The 20,302-nt window shown below is 36.0% G+C and overlaps 1 protein-coding gene across 4 annotated transcripts in view; it reads right to left on the bottom strand.

The window, feature by feature from the left end:
• Positions 1–10,217: 10,217 nt before the first annotated feature.
• The window catches only part of LOC126253040 (heparanase-like), a 317,446-nt gene continuing 307,361 nt past the window's right edge, over positions 10,218–20,302 (bottom strand). For 3 of the 4 annotated variants that reach the window (XM_049954109.1, XM_049954111.1, XM_049954112.1), the window contains one exon: positions 10,218–11,707. In XM_049954109.1, the coding sequence (XP_049810066.1) occupies positions 11,542–11,707 (166 nt within the window). In that variant the 3' untranslated portion in view covers positions 10,218–11,541. The remainder of the gene's footprint in view (positions 11,708–20,302) is intronic. The other variant, XM_049954110.1, reaches the window with a different exon arrangement.

A 20,302-nucleotide genomic window follows, 5' to 3' on the forward strand; every position in this document is an offset into this window, starting at 1 on the left:
AGCTAGTCCACAACATCAAGAAATCATCAGAAAGCAACCATAATTGAGAATAATTCCAGGTAAAACTTGTGGTGCAAGCTAGCAAAAGGTGACAGAACCTTAACACTGTTATCAGCATTAATATTACACAAAGCGTAGGCCAGCACTTTCCTTAAAAAAGCACAATTCTTAGCATTGGCAATGGGTACACCAGGAATTGCACCTCCTTAATGTAATAACTATTCATTCTTTCACTCTGTTATTTTATCAACTGAATTTTCCATTTGAAACTGTATTTATTACTTATGTCCTTGCATCCTTTGCTTAAAAGTCATTTAATAGATTCTAACACTGTTCATTCCTACACTATACAGTTTTTCTTCTCAGAAAGTGAACTTACATTGTCTGTCTGGATCTTAGTTTAGTAAACTGCAAGTTTGCCACCAGTTCCTTGGTTGTTGTGGCTTGAAACAAGGAAGAGGAATCAAGAGTTACAAAGTGAAGTTGTGGAGTAACTGTTACTAAACCATTGGTCAACTTTGAAATTAAAACAGATTTAATAAAACTTTGCCTTTGTTAGTTACACCTGACTCATAATTGGAGGCATATTTGGTACAGTAATTACAACAAGGAGCATCAGAGAAAGGTGCAGTTGATTAAATTTAAATGGTGAGGGGAAAAGTCTATATTTAATTGAGATCATTAAGCTCTGTACTTTATATTTGTTGTGCCCCAATGAAGCTAAAAGATGGCAGTTATTGCAATTGAAAAAGAGACAAACAAATGTTTATGTCAACTAAAAAAAAGAGATGAAAAAATATTTATGTAATAGTACACCTGGTGGAAAAATGAAAAATTTGAGATTTTTACCTCTTGGGAAAACTAAAATGTGAAAAAGAGATCTATAGTGCTGGCAATGTTCATCTGCCTGAGTGCAGCAATATACTGATAGCAATTGTTGATGGCAGAAAACAAGATAAATACTTCAGCCTGAAATTAGATTCACGACCTGGAGGCAGCTGTGAACTCCATTACAGACATTGAGTAGAAAGTGAATGCTATGTATGGTAACTGTAAGGAAAGACACTTGAAAATTGAGGTAAATGTGGGTTAACAGTTATTAACATTGCAGTGATCACAAATAATAATGAGTAATTGCACGTGTTCATGGAACTTGAAATTTTAGTGCTCCATGTTTCTCAGACTGAATATTTCTAATATTTTACTTATTTGTTTCTAGTTACTCCAGTAAATAATTTTAGTACACTGTACATATAATGTAGGACAAGTCAGGTGTCACATAATTAACTTACAACTACAGTAGTTCTTAAGTGAGACTACGTGATCAACACAATCAAAGTAAATAACAGTAATACAAACTAATAATAATACAGATTTGTAAAAAAAAAAAAAAAAAAAAAAAAAAAAAAAAAAAAAAAAAAAAAAAAAAAGTGTATGCATGCATATTCAAATACAGACAGGCAGAATACAGCACTGTAGTTGGTAATGCCTATATAAGACAACAAGTGTCTGGCACAGTAGTTAGATCAGTTACTGCTGTTAAAATGGTAGATTATCAAGATTTAAGTAAGTTCGAATGTGATGTTATAGTCGGCGCGTGAGTGATGGGACACAGTATCTCTGAGGTAGCGATGAAGTGGGGATTTTCCCATATGACCATTTCATGAGTGTATCATGAATATCAGGAATCCAATAAAACATGAAATCTCTATGTCGCTGTGGCCAGAAAAAGATCCTGCAAGAATGAGGCTAACGATTACTGAAGAGAATTGTTTAATGTGACAGAAGTGCAACTCTTCCACAAATTTGCAGATTTCAATGATGGGCCATCAACAAGCATCGGTATGCGAATCATTTGACAAAACATCATTGATATGGGATTTCGGAGCCAAAGGCCCACTCATGTATACTTGATGACTGCATGACACAAAGCTTTACACCTTGCCTGGACCCGTCAACACCAACATTATACTGTTGATGACTGGAAACATGTTGCTTGGTAGGACAAGTCTCATTTCAAATTGTATCGAGCGGATGGACGTGTAGGGGTTTGGAGACAAGCTCATGAATCCATAGACCTTTCATGTCAGCAGGGGACTGTTCAAACTGGTGGAGGCTCTGTAATGGTGGGGCCTGTGCAGTTGGAATGATATGGGACTCCTGATACTTCTAGAGATGTCTCTGACAGGTGACACGTACGTAAGCATCCTGTCTGATCAGCTGCATCCATTCATGTTCGTAGCACATTCTGATGGAGTTGGGCAATTCCAACAGGACAATGTGACACCCCACATGCCTAGCAGTGTAGCCCCAGGAACACACTTCTGAGTTTAAACACTTTCGCTGGCCACCAGACTTAACAGACATGAACATTGTTGAGCATATCTGGGATGCCTTGCCGTGCGCTGTTCAGAAGAGATCTCCACCCCCTTGTACTCTTATGGATATATGAACAGCTCTGCACTACCTCATGCATTAGTCGAGTCCATGCCAGGTCGTGTTGCGGCACTTCTTTGTGCTTGCAGGGGCCCTACACGATGCTAGGCAGGTGTACCAGTTTCTTTGGCTCCTCAGTGTATAATTAACAATATTTGATAAACAATGGAAAATACAGGATTGAATACTGACAGTATTATGAAAAGGACAGATTGCTACTCACCATGCACAGGAGATGTTGAGTCACTGACAGGAACACTGAAAAGTCTACTAAACTTGTGAGCTTTTGGCCAAAATGGATTCTTCTTAAGTAAACAACATACAAAAATTTATGCAAACACAACTCAGATACACATTACCACTGTGTCTGGCCAGACTCATGGCCTCTGTGGCCATGTGCTACTTGCTTGAGTGTGTGTATGTCGTCTACTTTAGAAGAAGGCCTTCTGAGCAAAATATCACATGTTTAGCAGTCTTTTTAGTGTGCCTGTCTGTGGATCATCATCTCCTCTATGTAGTGAGTAGTTTGTCCTTTTTTAATATTGCCAACTTTATTTTAAATGTATTTAACGCCAGTATGCATTTTAAGTAAAAGGGGTATGTTTACATAACATAGCTCCAATATCTTCCAGGTTATGCTTCTGCCTAGTTTCATATGAGGGTAAATCATAGTTATATAATAGAGGGAAACATTCCACGTGAGAAAAATATATCTAAAAACACAGATGATGTGACTTATCGAACGAAAGTGCTGGCAGGTCGATAGACACACATGTGTTTGTTTGTGTGTCTATCGACCTGCCAGCACTTTCGTTCGGTAAGTCACATCATCTGTGTTTTTAGATATAAATCATAGTTATGTTTGAAATAGTTTTCTTTTTTTAAGATACTACCTTTTGTAAAAATTAGTATTTCATATATGTACAAACAAGTCAGAGGCAATATTTTTTACACATTTAAAAAGACGTCAACAGGAATCCCTACAATTATTTTAGTTTAATTGTTTCTTTTTTAAATTGCGGAATTCCTCCAAAAATGACTCCATACATCATACTGCCAAGGTACATTGTCACCAATGATGAACAGCTTGTATTTTGATTATCTTAACAGCATATGTAAGTGCATTTAGTTTTTTATTTAGATTGATAATGTGCATCTGCCACATCATATCCTCCTGAATATGTATGTCTCAAAATTTTGCCTGGCTCACATTTGAGACATTTTGCCCTTTAATGGTTAAAACAGGGTTTGGAGGCTGGAGGTTTTGTGTGATGAGAAAGATTAACTGCAACAGTGTTTTCAGAACTTCTGATAAGCCTGTTGGTCCTGAACCACTGTGCTAAACATTACATAACCAGTGTTGCAGTTTCCTGCAGATTTTCCTCACTGTGGAATATAATTAGAATATTAGTGTCATCTGCAAAGAGTACCATGGTTCTGTCACTTATTTTACCAGCCCCAACATTTACCTACAGGAGAGATAGGACATGTCATCTCATAACTGACCCTTTGGGACCCCATACATGATTTTTTTTCCTTGTTACTGTAAAAACCAGAAATTCTATGTGGTTCACTGTCTTTGTACTTTATTTCTGTGATCTGTTGATGATCATTGAGGTATGATTAGATCCACCTTTTATTGTAAGATTCGTGAACAACAGTGGTTCGCGCATGTCAAGGCAGCGACGAGGATTGCATTGTTGCCAGTTCCAAGCAACAGTTGCGGTACATGTATACTTGTGCTTTGTGCTTGAAGATAGAGCATAACTTGTACATTATCTCTCTCACTTGCTTATGTAAAGTTGTCACTTACCACCACCATCATTGATGACAACACGTAACAAGTGGAATAGAAATTCACCAAATGACTCATTACGATCACATTTAATGTTCGCATTTGCTATGGCACTCACAGCTGAGCTCTCAGAAGACTACTCAGTGTTCATTGTCTGTTGGATAATGCAGCTTGTAGATGTGCAGAATAAGCCTAAACTTGTCTGCCATCATTCGTGGCTCCAACTATAGACTGGCCTCTAATTCCATAATTACTTAATTTATGCAAGAGAATGTCATGATTAATAACATCAATGGCTTTATCCAGAAATATTCCAGATACATGTTATTTCTCATCCACTGATGTTAGTATTTCATCTAAAAAGGCAAAAATTGCTGACTGGCTTGATTTTCCATCTCTGAACCCATGCTGCAAGTAATTTGAAAGCATTTTTTTATTTTTTACTTTTTTTTATTTAAGAAGGTTGTTAATCCTCTACAGAACATTTTTTCCATAATTTTGCTGAAGCCTTACAAACCTGAACCTGGTCCGTAATTAGCAATTTCCATTTGGCATCCTTATGTAGAGGTGTTACTTTTGCAGTTTTTAGTTTATGTGGTAATACACCATTCTAAAACGAGGAATTTGCTGTGTCTGCTAGTGGTTCTACAATAAACTTTGCACTAGCTTTGTTGACAGTATCTGGAATCTCACTGAATAAGCATTAGGTAATCCCTTTACAATTTTCGATAGTTCCTCAGGTGTTGAACGGCACATCAATAATGCATTTGCACAAATTTTTGATGTCACTGTGAACTCTGATTGCCTAGCTGTTTGTCATGATATATATTTATCAGTTGCTATGCAACATTTGAGAAATAATGATTGAAAGCACTAGCCCTTGTCTGGGGTCAGTTACCTTATTGCTATTCTTAATCAGCTCTATATTACTGTGATTAACTGACCTTACACCTATTTCTCTTCTTGTAACTTCCCAGGTTGTGTCAGTTTTATTCTTCAGCTTGTGTTGGTGTTTGTTTATATCTTTTGAAGTAGGTAATAAAATCAGGACTTTTTTTAAAAAAGGATTTCATCTTGCTTTCAGCTGAGAGCAAGATGACATCCTTTAAGAAATTTATAGAAGCTGTCGACCCATATTACAAGAGAATAAAATCAGGACTAGTATTTTGCTCGGAGTACTCATACAATCTCCTCTTTTTTAAACATGATATCTTTATTCTTCATTTGATCCCCTGGTTTGTTTATTAAATAGAGTTAAATATAGTTGTTTTCTTGGGGAAAGCTATTTTTCATTGATATTATTACAGGCATATACACACCACACCCAACCACTTGTATATCACATATGGATGGCCTCAGGTGGTCCACTGTCAAAGAACAGGCTAGGGTTGAGCAGCATCACCTCAGTCACCCTAGAGTATGCCACAGTGAATCCAAGCATGTTACAACGCACAGCTTTGATATTACAAATGAGCAGAGTCTGATTTCATAAATGTGCAAAGATGTGCATTGCTCTTTTAGTTTCACAAGGCTTATTCTTGCATTTACTGCTCCCCTTCAATCTAAGCCCAATACACTCCAGACATGCATGTGTTGCAAAACTTTTTTTTTAATCATTTATGTAGATTTCTCCACAGAGCATCTTTTCAAAAAGATGAGTTGTGAGTCAGTTAACAACAGAAGCATTTTGAAACAACTAGCTGGAATGAAATGTGATAATAGAGTAATTTTACTCTCCTCATTTTTTCATAGAAGTATCACTAGTACGTAATTTATCAAGGAAATTATCTGCTTATGTTCCATACAACAAATCATTCCACATTCACAAATCTCCAGAAACATTTGTTTATAGAGTCTGGAATAACAAAATAGACAGTACAAAATCTTTCTTAAATGTTGTAAAACAGTTTACTCTGTTTGCAATTACACGACTGCACAATGTGGAAATAAGAAAACACGTTGATGAGATTGCCTGCTCACCTTCCACGTCGTTTTACGATCATTCGTGTGTAATTCAGGATTTGAAACCAAAACACTGCTACCGCACAAAGCCTGCGACTAAAGGCATTCAGTGCATTAAATGCAAGACCATTTATCATCTGACGTGTGCAAAGGTGAATTCGAAGTGAAAAATCTGGCTCTGTCATCAGTGCTGCAAAAATGATTTAGGTCTAAAACTAGAAAATGTCGACAACAAAAACATTGTCATCTCCATACTACTGGACGAGATAGAAGTTTTGAATCATAAATAAGACGTATTATCGGAGAAAAATGGACTTAATGAATGTGAAACAGTAAAGAAGTGTAATTTGCAAGGTGCTACCAAACATTGCTCGCGTAATTTCAAACTGGCCAAGGAAAAAAATAGCTGTACGCCAACAAAAAACGTAAACGATGCTGCTAAAGGCACAGCTGATATCATAGAGAAAACCTACCACGACTAAAAACGTTGTGGATAAAACTAGTAGAACTCCCAAGAATATAAAAAATACGACAAACAAAGTAGTGAAGTCGAAGTGTAGTAATAAAATAATTATGCTGACTGATAGCCATGGACGTGGCTGTGCATCAGTCATTAATGAGACGTTAACCTCAGACTACAAAGCATCAGTGATAGTTAAAGCAAATGCACGTTTTGAAGATGTTGTGAAGGAAGCAAGTGAACTCACTGGTGACTTGACAATGAATGATTCAGTGATTGTTGTAGCAGGCGCTAATGACATTAACCAACAAAGAAGAAACTTCAGTGCTGCTGCTCAGAAGCTAATCTCGGTGATGAACCATACACAGCTGATACTATGTACAATACCATACCAATATGACAAGCCATACTTGAACAAATCTATATTTAATCTCAACAGCATTCTATTGGATGTTATGAGTGATAAAGTCCGAGTAGTGGATATCAACTATCTTTTACAGAGGTATGATTACACAAAACATGGGTTACATCTCAATGCAAGAGGAAAACTTAATTTGTGCAGAAGCCTTGCTGTTTCAGTTAAATGCACATGGAATAGAACAGAGGTAATGAAAACAGTTCCCAGTTCAGAAAATGGGTTTAAATCGGATCTGAGGCAAAGTACTCAGTTGATGGAATGCAGTAGGATTACTACCCAGCTCCCTGGTACATTATAGAACTCCCAACAGAGGAGGATGTCTGCAAAAGCCAACACAGAACCTGCAAATGTTAATTGTGATACATCTTTATTCTCTGCTGAGGTGGTGCAAAAAGCAAGCAGCCAGACCATGTGTAGCATGAAACAAACTGCAGTACGGGTGTCCTCTAGGGCAAGAAAGCTACCAAAGAGAAGCAACGATTTTTTATGGTTAGCTCCAGTGAATCTGCATCACCAGCACCTGGATCCAGCACCAACAAGGAGTTAGCAGCATGCGTGAGTAAGCCAACTCCAAGTAACAGAAGACTTCACAAGGTAAGTTCACAAACTGGTGTACAATTGCAGAACAGCTTAGGCCAACCATCATGTAACAATGAATCCCTTTTATTCATGCATATAAATATCATGTCTTTAAGAAATAAAATTGATGACTTGAGTATTCTTTTAGGAAAGAACAAAACCACCATACTATGTGTTAATGAACATTGGCTAAGTGAAGGTCAGTTGGATTTGTATGTACCACCGGGCTTTGATTTAGTTACAGGATTCTGTAGAAAAACACAACAGTGTGGTGGAGTTTCAATTTATATTAATAGTGATCTAGATTTGCAATATAGTGTATTTAACATTGCTGAATACTGTATAGAGAATGTGCTTGAAGTTGCTGCAATACTACTTCCAACACTAAAACTCATAATAGTGTCAGTATACCATACTCCAGGTAGTGACAGTGAATTATTTTCACAGGTCTTAGAAAAAATGATCTTACACTTTGAAAAGTTAAGCAAATATAGAATATTAATATTTGGAAACATAAACATTGATATAAGGCTAAAGACATCAAAACAGCTTTATCTACAGAATATGTTAAGATCACATGATCTATATTGCATTAATAACAATCCAACAAGGCAGTTATCTGTCTTGATAATGTTATCACCAATGTTGAAAAAGATCTGTATGAGCTAGGGTTGTTCAGTACTTATTTTCTTTCAGACCATGAGGGGATATGGTTAAAATTAAAAATCAATAAACCTATATCTAACTGCCCCAAAGCAAAGCATATCTGGCTACTGTATGATCAAAATATTGACAACTAAAGGACACAGTTGCAGATGGTTAGATGGAATGACATCCTACTTGATAGTGAAAGTGTCGAGGATGCATTTACAGTTTTTATCAATATACTCGCAGACATTTTTAAGACCTGTTGTCCAAAAGTTCTGAAAAGAAATACGGCAACAACCAGAAAACATGACTATACACCCAAGTGGTTCACACCCACTCTGCAGAGGCTTTGAGCATTGCTTATGATTTATTATGATAAATATAAAAATCATGATGCAGACAAAGCTAATTATATTAAGTTAAAGAGTAAATACAGACCAGAAATCAGGTTAGCAAAGTGTGAGACAAATTACAATTACATTAATAATTCTGACAACAAATGTAAAGCTGCATGGAATGTTGTAAAGACTGAACTGGGGAGAAGTAAGAACTGTAAAAGTGATGACCGTAATGTGAATATCACACCAGATGAATTCAATGCCTATTTTGTTAATGCTTGTGACATAAGTTCCTCTGCTGCAGCTGAGTCAAATAATAAAAGTCAACAGGACCTAAAGGAAGCTGTATCTTTCCTACAACATTTGGAACACATTTTTCCTGCATGTGAATGGAAAGAGGTCCAGTTAAATGATATCATGAGATCAATTGCAAAATTAAGAAGTTCAAGAGCAGAAGACATTTATGGTCTTTCTAATTTTGTAATTAAAAAAAAATAGGAGATATAACAGCATTTCCACTCTGTGTACTTGTAAATTGGATGTTTACTAGTGGTTGTTTCCCAAAATGTTTAAAAATGACAGTGGTCACACCACTACACAAAAAAGGACACAAGTCATGTCCAAGTAATTATCGACCAATTTCTCTTATACCCATTCTATCGAAAGTAATAGAGCATTGCATGCAACTCCTAATCCATAAGCATCTATCTGCCAACAACCTCCTTAGTGATTCTCAATTTGGATTCAGACCTATGTTATCAACTGTGAAGGCAGTGGAAAATGTTATTTCTTTCACTTTGTCTGCATTTGAATCCAAACTTTCTGTAAATGTCACACTTGTCAATCTAAGTAAAGCTTTTGATTCTGTCAACCACAGAATTCCATTAAATAAGCTCTGCTCGTATGGTTTTGAGGGCAAAGTACTATCTCTGATTACGTCTTATCTGAGTGAGAGAAAACAAATAGCACATTTTAACAGAAACATATCAAACACACTGGGTGTAACATGAGGTGTGCCACAAGGGTCTGTGCTTGGACCCTTGCTTTTCATAATTTATGTAAATGATTTGTCCACTATATGCAGACTATATGTGTACTATATGCAGACGACACAACCTTTCTTACAGTAGATAGGGCCTTGGACATACTCAAGCACAAAAGAGCAGAACAGCTCAGAATATCCAGTGTATGGTTCGGAGCAAATGAATTACAAATTAACTACTCTAAAACTGTAAACATTATATTCAGCTTATGTAACAATGACAACTGTAGTTCCTCAGTTAAGCTTCTTGGCATTCATCTGGACCCAAAATTAACCTGGGAAGCTCACACCAATTATGTATGCAAAAAGTTATCCCGACTCACTTATCTGCTAACTAAGCTCAGGACTTGTGTGACGGACGAGCTACTAAATGCCTATTATGCCTTTTTTTCATAGCCACGTCACGTATGCAGTACTGTTAAGGGGCAATGCCTCTGGGGCAAAAATAATTTTTCTTTGGCAGAAAAAGGCCATTAGGTCTATTGCTGGAGTGAGAAACCATGTATCATGTAGAGACTATTTCAAAGAGTTAAAAATACTGACACTTACATCACTGTTTATTCTCAGTTGCTTAGTGCACATAAAAGAAAACCAAGAAAGCTATAAACTGCACGAGTCTGTACATAATCATTACACACACCAAAGGCAGATGATGGACATCCCAGTTACTAGGCTTAAACAAACCCAAAACAGTTACACAAACACAGGGATACAATTATTTAACATGCTACCACCTACAGCACACAGTGTATCACTGAATGTCTTCAAAAATATTACAAAAAGGTGGCTTGGACAAAAAGCATTCAATACAATAGAAGAATTTAAAGTATGTAATAAAACTGATCTAATCTATTAAAACTGCTGTATGACATGACCACCATATTACATGAGCACTTCTGATAACGTTATTGTATCATGCGGTTGTGCTTTATTTACATAATGTATTTTTACTCAATAGTTAACTGCTGTATGACATGACCACCCTATTACATAAGTTCTTCTGAAACTGTTATTGTACCATGCTGTTGTGCTTTATTTACATAATGCATTTTCCGCAATGGTTAGCATGTATTAAGCCTGTCTCATTTATATTTGTTAAAATGTTTTTTCTTAGCATGTATATTGTGTTACACATACAGTATCTCCTTTTGTCATTCTGCACGACACATTTATGTTTAATGACTACTAAACATGTGCAGTATAAAACATATTTACTCATTCAGAATGTTAAAAATGTACGACTTATTTTGTAATTATATAATGTATGTAAAATGGCGACATCAATTGCATGAAAAATGCTTAAAGATGGATCAATAAATCAATCGATCAAATTCAGCAAGGCTACAAAGACACATAATTACTGTTTTATGGTAAATATATTGATAATACAGCAACTCACTAGGTGAATCAAATGTTTCTCAACATTTCAGAATATACATCGTATAATATCATTGTACAGCCATATGCTATACACTGATGTACATATGGTACACATCACTGATTAATTGCACTAATAAAGTTAACTGCTGGAACAGATGTATTTTTTGGACTATAACTCCACTTGCAGTAAGTTAAGTATGAAAATAACACATGGTAGATTGATTTGCATTGAGATTACTGCTGTGAAACATCTGTTGGATACAGAAAGTGAAGAGCTTTGTTCAGGAAGGCACTTGAACAGTCTTCAAAGATGAAATATTTTTATATTGTACATATGTTTAAAAAACTATTTTCCTAGAATCCTTTGCTGCATTTATATAACCATACTGCAAGTAATACATTTCATTGGAACTTCTATATGCAAGTAAATACAGTACTTAAGTATTTTCAGCACACAAAAATGTAAGGTTCAATATTTGAAAGTTACAGAATATAGCATTCTTGAACTTTGTAGACAGCAGTAACCCAGAAACCAAGAGAAAATCCTGGGATCAGTATTGCCTCGTCCAGACTTACGTTGAGTGGAATTACTGCTGGCAGGGTTCTGTCTTTATTGAGCTGAAGTGTCTTTCCATTAAGCAAAACTGACCTGGAAAAGAAAATTTTAAACTGTTTATCTTAATTGCAGGTCACAGAAGAAAAGTATTATATCACAGAATTACAAACAAATAACTCAGCAGCAGTGTTTAGAGATAAATTAAAAGGAAGAAAGCTGGGAAGAGATTTATAAAGCAGACAATGTCATTCTTTAAACATATGCTCACAATACAATGATTCTTGTTTTCCTATGGAACAACAAGGGCAAAATAAAATAAATGCTGGGATCTGAGATGGATAGCTCCTGAGATTAAAGCATTCAGTGTTAAGTAGATAGAGCCCTGTCTAGCTCAGAGGATAACCTGCAGTCAAGAGTATTGTAAAATGCTCAAGTCTGTTATTAAAAAAGCAAAACACTTGCATTATGGGCAATAAATAATCCATCTCAGAGCATAAAGCAAAAATAATTTGTAACAGTTTAAACAAGAACCTACTGCCGGCTGCAGTGGCCGAGCGGTTCTAGGCGCTTCAGTCCGGAACCGTGCGACTGCTACGGTCGCGGGTTCGAATCCTGCCTTGGGCATGGATGTGTGTTATGTCCTTAGGTTAGTTAGGTTTAAGTAGTTCTAAGTTCTAGGGGACTGATGACCTCAGATGTTAAGTCCCATAGTGCTCAGAGCCATTTGAACCAAGAACCTATTAAAACAAGAATGCAAATAATATTGCGTCTGCAAAAAAAAAAAACAGCTGTGGTAGAAATGATGACACAATGAAATTCTTAGTCATCAAATTCAACGATTACATCACAGTAGCAGCAAATGATGCACCCATTAATAAACAACTAAATGCAGATGGATTAGATTCATGCTTAAGATAGTACTGGATGAGGCATAAAAGATGGATGTTGAAAAAAAAAAGAATGTAATAACTTGTGCTTAAAAAAATTTTATTTACCAGATAATACTCAAATGATGTTGCTGTTTTACAAAATTAATGCTTGAAAACAACATCTTCCAGGTGACAGCTGTTTTCAGTGATGCACTTCTAAAGCCACTCTCAGAAGTTGGCTTCCACTCCCTTCAAAACTGTTCTGTCAATTTGAACGCTTTCAGTTCTTAAAGTGTACATGGTTTATACTCATATACACATGAACTGAGGTAACTCCACAAATAGTAATTGCAAATGGACAGATCTGGGGAATGAGGAGGGCAACTAATGTCACCAAACTGGGAAATGACGCAACCACAAAAACAGTCCAAATAGCTTCCATTGACATTCTTGCTGTGTGAGCAACCCTACTGAAACCAAACTGACCAGACAGGAATATGCTTTCTTCTTAGTTCAGGTAGGAAGAATTCAGTGATCATCTGCCTATAAGTTCTGAGGATACAATTACGGTGTTCACATTATCGTCTTGGAAAAAGTGTGGACCAATAACATCTGTACCGGTTACAGTACACCAGTCATCTTGGGACTATGTTATGGTCTCTCATGCATTAGTTTTGGATTTTCAATGGCCCATTAACAACAGTTCTGTTGATTTACCATGCTGTTCAAATGAAAACAAGCTTCCTCACTCATAAATAAAATAATGTTGTCATTTTGCTCAAGTACGGCCTCCATTTCTCAAGCAAAATTTAGCTGCTTTACCTAATTACTAGGGTTAAATTGTTGCACAATGGCCATTTTGCAAGGATGAAATACAAATACACCTTACGGAATGATTACTGAGGTGCAGATCAGCAGAATGTCTCCGATTAGGACTACATAGTATGGCTAGCTGAACTCTTTCAACATTTTCTGCAGTGCGTACTGAGCAAGGAGCTCCTGGTGGTTTTCTACTCATCACTGCTGCTCGTAAACAAAATGATTCAGCCCAACGTCAAATGGTGTTTCAAGTGGGAACATTATCATGTCTTGCAAGACTGAAATGCTGATGAAATTCATGCTACATTGCAGAGACTCATTATTACACACAAAACATCTAAACAAAATGGCAGGAGCTACCAAACATGTGACAACACCTGTTCCCCCACTCCTACTACCTGAGCCTGAATACTATCTGTTCTAAAAACGTTCAACCTTTCTGCCTCGCTCTGCATTCATTTCCTCATCCAGGGATCAACTGATTACGACACAGGGTTTGTCATCATAATATAATGAAATCAAATAAATATATCAACATACATTCTATAGTACTGTTTTCACAAGGATAGGACATACATGTATTTTCCAGTAATGTATTTGTTGCTAAACTTGTGTGTGATAGTACATAGGTTAAATAAAAATAATGTGCAAGAAGTTTCTTTGAAGAAAGAGATGCAATATCAGTTAAATGTTGATTTTAATCTGTGAATCAGATTCAGTTTGTTATATTACAATAAACTCTTTTTGTACTTACATATAACTAAACTCAATGACTTCACCACAACTGTAATGATAATTTCTGAAATATCTTTAATGCGTGTGTTAGTGGTAGGGTGATCTCAATAAGAATTCTGAAGCTGAATGTATATTAATTCCACAATATTATTTATTAAATGATCTTGAGACAATACAATATAGCAGCAGTACGCCTGTTACACATACAATAATTGGGATAGTACCAGTGCAAATAAAAGACAATAGTAGACTGAATAATAGCAGATAATTCAATTCCTTTAATAATTTAAGCTAATGTGAGAAAGTGGTGACAATATGCAGGGCTCCTGTAAAAGAATATGCATTTTATTAAAAAATATTCAAATGCTAAGTAGTTAGCCATTATGGGTGACTTCAGTGTCCTAACAGACAAAACTAGTAGAAAAACATTTGTTACAAAATGTTAACTTCTGTAAATGTAATAGCTGTGCAAGTCTTTTTGACAACATCTTTTTAGTTAAATGTAGGAGTATTAATAATACTACGAAAAGGATAGTTACTACTCACCAAATAGTGGACATGCTGAACCCTACTCTCACATACATACTGCAGTCTTTGATTGCTGAGGCCATACTCAGTAAGTCAAATAGCCACTGGACTTTCTGATCAGGATGGGCAACTGCTTACTCTTAATGGCACCAGTTTAAATGATAAACCTAAGCCTGTTTTTAGGTATTTTAGAACAACTGTGACATGAAAGTAAAAACTGGTCAAACCCCAAACAATGTATCACGAACAGTTGTGGCATGGTCACATGGTGAACTGTCATCCATAAAAATTCAATCTTCATTTTGGAACATGATGTCCATGAATGGCTGCAGATGATCTTCAGGTAACCAAACATCCAGAGGATCCAGTCCATTCCATGTAATCGTGGTCCAAATTATTATTGAGCCACCACCAGCTTGGACAGTGCCTTTTTGACAACTTGGGTCCATGGCTTTGTGGGGCCTGCATCACACTCGAACCTTACCGTCAGCTCTTATCAACTGAAGTTGGAACTCAACTGACCAGGCCATGGTTTTCCACATTCAACTGATTTGGTCACGAGCCCAGGAGAGGTGCTGCAGGTGATGTGCTTTTAACAAAGTCACTCATGTTGGTTGTCAGCTGCCATAGTACTTATAAAAGAAAGCTTGACTATCATGCATTAAAGGAAAAACTGACACACACAAACTGGTATCAGGTAGGCCTATATGCAACAGAAGACATTAATGAAAAGTGGAAAATATTTTATACAATATTAACCCAATGTCTAAATCAAGTATGCCCAAGGGTCAAAATACTAAAGAAAACTGACAGTTCCAGGAATCTTTAACTCCCCCCTGATGTGATGAAAGTATAGAATGACATGAATGATCTATATATTCGTTTTAAAAACACCAAACTGCAGTACTTTCAGTCTAAATACAAAGCCTGTAGAAAAACCTATAGGGAAGCACTTAAGACATTAAAGGCACAGAAGTATGCAGAACAGATGAGTCAATCCTGTAATGTTAGCAAAACAGCATGGAATATAGTAAAGAAGGAAAGTGGGGGGGAATGACAAGACATTGTGTAACAACATAATAATAAGGGGCAATGAAAAATTGGTTAGTGACCCAAAAGAAGTATGCGAGAGATTCATAGATCAATTTAGTAAGATGAGTAAGGAGGGTGTGATCAACCCACCGCAGGTACTAAATCCCAGTAATGTCAGTAATTTGTTCTTCCTGAGGTGTGTTACAGAACAGGAAATTCTGAGAACCATTTCCAACTTAAAATCAAGTACATCCAGTGGCTGGGATGACATCTCAGCCAAATTTATGAAAGAATGCGGTAATGAGTTAATAAAGCCACTGCAACATTTAATAAACCGCTCTTTCAGACAGGGGTCATTTCCTGACTTGTTAAAAGTCACTGAAATAAGACCAGTACATAACAAGGGAAAACCTACTGATGTACAAAATTATAGGCCTATTTCATTGACATCAGAACTTAGTAAGTTGTTGGAAAGGCTATTTCTTGCTCAAATGGAATCATTTTTCTCTAAGTACAATATATTAAAAAGTTCTCAACATGGTTTCAGGAAGGGCAAGTCTACAATAATAGCCATAGCCACATTTATTCAAGCAGTATTGAATAAACTTGATGATGGAAACAATGTTATAGGCACCTTTCTAGACCTATCTAAGGCTTTTGATACTGTAAATCACTCCATTCTTCTACATAAGTTAGAAACTTATGGGGTCAGAGGAGTGGCATTACATTTGTTAAGATCATACCTTGCTGACAGGAGACAATGTTTTAAGTTGTATCATACAACCGGGTGACTTATACAAACAGTAAAATCATCTTATAAAATCCTTAACTGTGCAGTCCCTCAGGGAAGTATTATTGGGCCTTTTCTGTTCATTGTGTACATCAATGATATAATAATTCCAAAAAATGCAGACCTTGTGAATTATGCCGATGACACCTCCTTCATAAGCTGGGGCCCTACAAAACAGCTAGCAGTGCAAAATAATATGAAGAACAGTAGCCTCATCACAGAATATATGACTAAAAATAAATTGGCATTAAATAGGGAAAAGACAATTCTAATGGAGTTTATGCTAAATTACAAATCAAGACAAGTGGATACTGAGCCAGAGTTATCAATTGAAACAATTGACAAACATAAATTCCTGGGTATTATAGTTGATGAACATTTTACATGGAAGGAGCACATCAGCTACATGTGTAAAAAAATCTCGTGTAATACCTACCTGCTAAAACGCCTTTCTAGCATAATAGCGTCACCAGTCTTAAGACAAATCTATTTTGGTATTATACACTCCCACCTACAATACGGTATTGAGATTTGTGGCGGGGCACCAACGGTAAATATGGATAGGGCTTTTAGAGCCCAGAAGAGAGCAATTAGGATAATAGCAAATATTAGTAAACGTCAATCCTGTAGAGAATACTTCATTAAGTATAATATACTAACAGTGTATTCATTATATGTTCTAAGGACTATACTGTTTGTAAAAGAAAATATGGAGCACAGTATAATAATTAGTGATATCCATAGTTATAATACAAGGAAGAAAGAGGATTAACACATAAAATTCAGAAATAAAAAAGCAACCGATCATAATCCATTTTCTGCTGGAAGATTTTTTTACAATATACTACCAAATACCATAAAAATGTTAAAAGGAAACATTTAAATGAAAATTAAAGCAGCTGTTAATTGCTAAATGTTTGTACTCCATCAAGGATTTTTAATGTTGTATGTACTTTATTTCTACTACTAAACTATTATTATTGTTCTTGTATGTACTGACTGACTATGTCCACGGCTGTAAAAATTATTATGGACAAATAAACCATTATTATTATTATTATTATTATTATTAACACCAAATTTTGCCACACTGTCCTAATGGATACATTTGATGTACATCCCACATTGATATCTGCAGTTATTTCACATAGTACTGCTTGTCTGTTAGCAATGACAACTCTACATAAACGCTTCTGCTATCGGTGATTAAGTGAAGGACTTGAGCCACTGCGTTGTCCATGGTGAAAGGTAATGTCTGAAATATGGTATTCTCTACACACTCTTGACACTGTGTATTGTGGAATATCAAATTCCCTAATTATTTATGAAATGGAATGTCCCACACATCTCGTTCAAAGTCTTAATTCCCAATGTGTGGCCATAAATCACATCAAACCTTTTCATGTGAATCACCTTACTGCAAATGACAGTTCTGCCAATTTACTGTCCTTTTATACCTTGTGTACATGATACAACCACCATCTGAATATGTGCATATCACTAACCCATGACTTTTGTCACCTCTGTGTATATTCTATAACACGTGCCAAAACAGCAGAAAACAGAGTTAAGCTATCAAAAGATGGCACTCATGTCTGACACCAACACTGACGTTCAAAGACTGAATCCTACACAAACTTTCTGTTCTCTGTTAGTGGCTTGGCATGCATTTGCGTGAACCGTTGTCGCATTTGTGTGAACCAATGACAACTGAAGTAGCTCTATGGTTTGTTTGCAACATTATGGCATTGCTTAAGTAATTGTTATGGATAAATAATACACAATATGGCAAACTGGAAAAGAAAACTGCACCAAGACTGAGGAAGATAGGAGAAGGCAGTGACCAAAGTAAAATGAAGAAACTATACAGTGAAGGAAAGGAAAATATTCAAAAAGACAATATTGTCATTCCCACTGAAGATGTTCCCTAACACCAGGTAGGCCTTGACTGTCTTTTTAATGTTTGTTATGTGTTATTGAATCAATATAAGTAATGTTCATGTTTATTACTGAATTTAGTTAGTGACGAGAATTTTGTATTGACAAAAATCATAATTTTGATTATGTGATTAACTACTTGCATGGAATCACTTACTTATTGACAAAAACCAAGGTATGTTGAAGTAATAATATTAGTATATATACTTTTTGCTGGTTTCAGGTTGCCTGTAAACATAAATTGAAATGCAAATTGCTTTCACATGACCAGAAACTTAAGTTTTTTAATGATTCTTACTAGCTACAAAATACAGTGATGCAAAATTTCTATGCGGTGTCTCGCATAAATATTTGCAAAATAATGATACTAATGAAAATAATGATACTAATAATGATACTAATGAAACTGCTGATCTGTCTACTGACTAAGGTGCTGAACAGCTGGTAATACCAAAGATAAATGAAGTAAATGTGTGCTGCAAATTGCCTGATGGGGTAGGAGATGTGATACAAGTAGGTAAAGGAAAATTTTTGAGGTTCGCGGTTTGACAAAATGAAGCATTCAGACATTTACACAGTTGAAGAAGAGTGATGAGATTGTCTATGAAGAAAGGCGAGGAAATAAGACAACGCACAAGCAACATACAGAATAACGTGAAAAGCTGGTCGCTGATCATATTAGCATCACACCAAGGCAAGAAAGCCACTATTCCATGGAAAAATCAGCTGACAAAGAATACTTATGTGAAGACCTGACTGTTTTTCATGTATTTGACGACTTTCAAATTCAACATGAAGACACTAAAATCACATACAGTTTACACACTAAAGTCTTTATTGAAGCATGATCACAATAATAAAAACAATAAACTGCAACTAGAGTTGCCTCACTAAAACACAAAAGAAGCTGATGAGTTCATGAAAGCTGATACAACCAAGAGTCAAGGGCCTATTTCTGGAGTTTGTACACCTGGATTTACAGAAAGTGTTTTCTCTTCCTTCATTGAGGCACAGTGAATGTACTATGTAATGTAGCTATCAAATTACAGTTTTTGCATTCATTTTGATGACAATAAAACTGGTCACGTGAGTTTGCTCTTCGTCTTTGAATATGTCTGCTTGTGTCTGTATATGTGTGGATGGATATGTGTGTGTGTGCGCGAGTGTATACCCGTCCTTTTTTCCCCCTAAGGTAAGTCTTTCCGCTCCCGGGATTGGAATGACTCCTTACCCTCTCCCTTGAAACCCACATCCTTTCGTCTTTCCCTCTCCTTCCTTCTTTCCTGACGAAGCAACCGTTGGTTGCAAAAGCTAGAATTTTGTGTGTATGTTTGTGTGTCTATAGACCTGCCAGTGCTTTCGTTTGATATAAACATTTTGTTGATTATCTATAAATCACTGTTTTGGCACTTGACCCATTATTTGCCTACATACCACAATTAATGTTAACACATTAGAAACTTTCAAACATCAACTGCAGCAGATTAATTGAACCCCACTGTATACAGAAAGAAATTTTAATACTAAATTTAACCTATCTGCAGATGAATTCAAGTCTCTATGTGAAGCAGTATTTCATTAGAAAACTTTAAAAATTAATCCATAGGCTATCAAAATGAAACCCTGGATTACAAAAGGAGTAAACATTATATTCATATTACAGCTCCAACAACAAAATAAAAACCAATAACGGTTTTATTAGAAGAGAGCATGGGAAGAAAAATGAAAAGGGATTCAACACAGAAATAAGACACAGCTGCAAGTGTCTTCAATAATCGCTTTCTAACAGCTGCTGAGAAAACTGGCTGTAAGGGCTCAGTCAAAAAGGGCTACGGATTTCTGAAAGGAACTGGATTGTGCAAAATAAGGAAATGCATGTAGCCCCTTTCGTAGTCAGTAAGGTGAAAAGGCTCATTACTAAAATGCAAAACAAAAATTCATTTGTCTACAGTAATATTTCCACAATGGTGCATCAAA

Source organism: Schistocerca nitens, chromosome 4, assembly GCF_023898315.1.
Source record: "Schistocerca nitens isolate TAMUIC-IGC-003100 chromosome 4, iqSchNite1.1, whole genome shotgun sequence".
In the NCBI taxonomy this organism is placed as follows: domain Eukaryota; kingdom Metazoa; phylum Arthropoda; class Insecta; order Orthoptera; family Acrididae; genus Schistocerca; species Schistocerca nitens.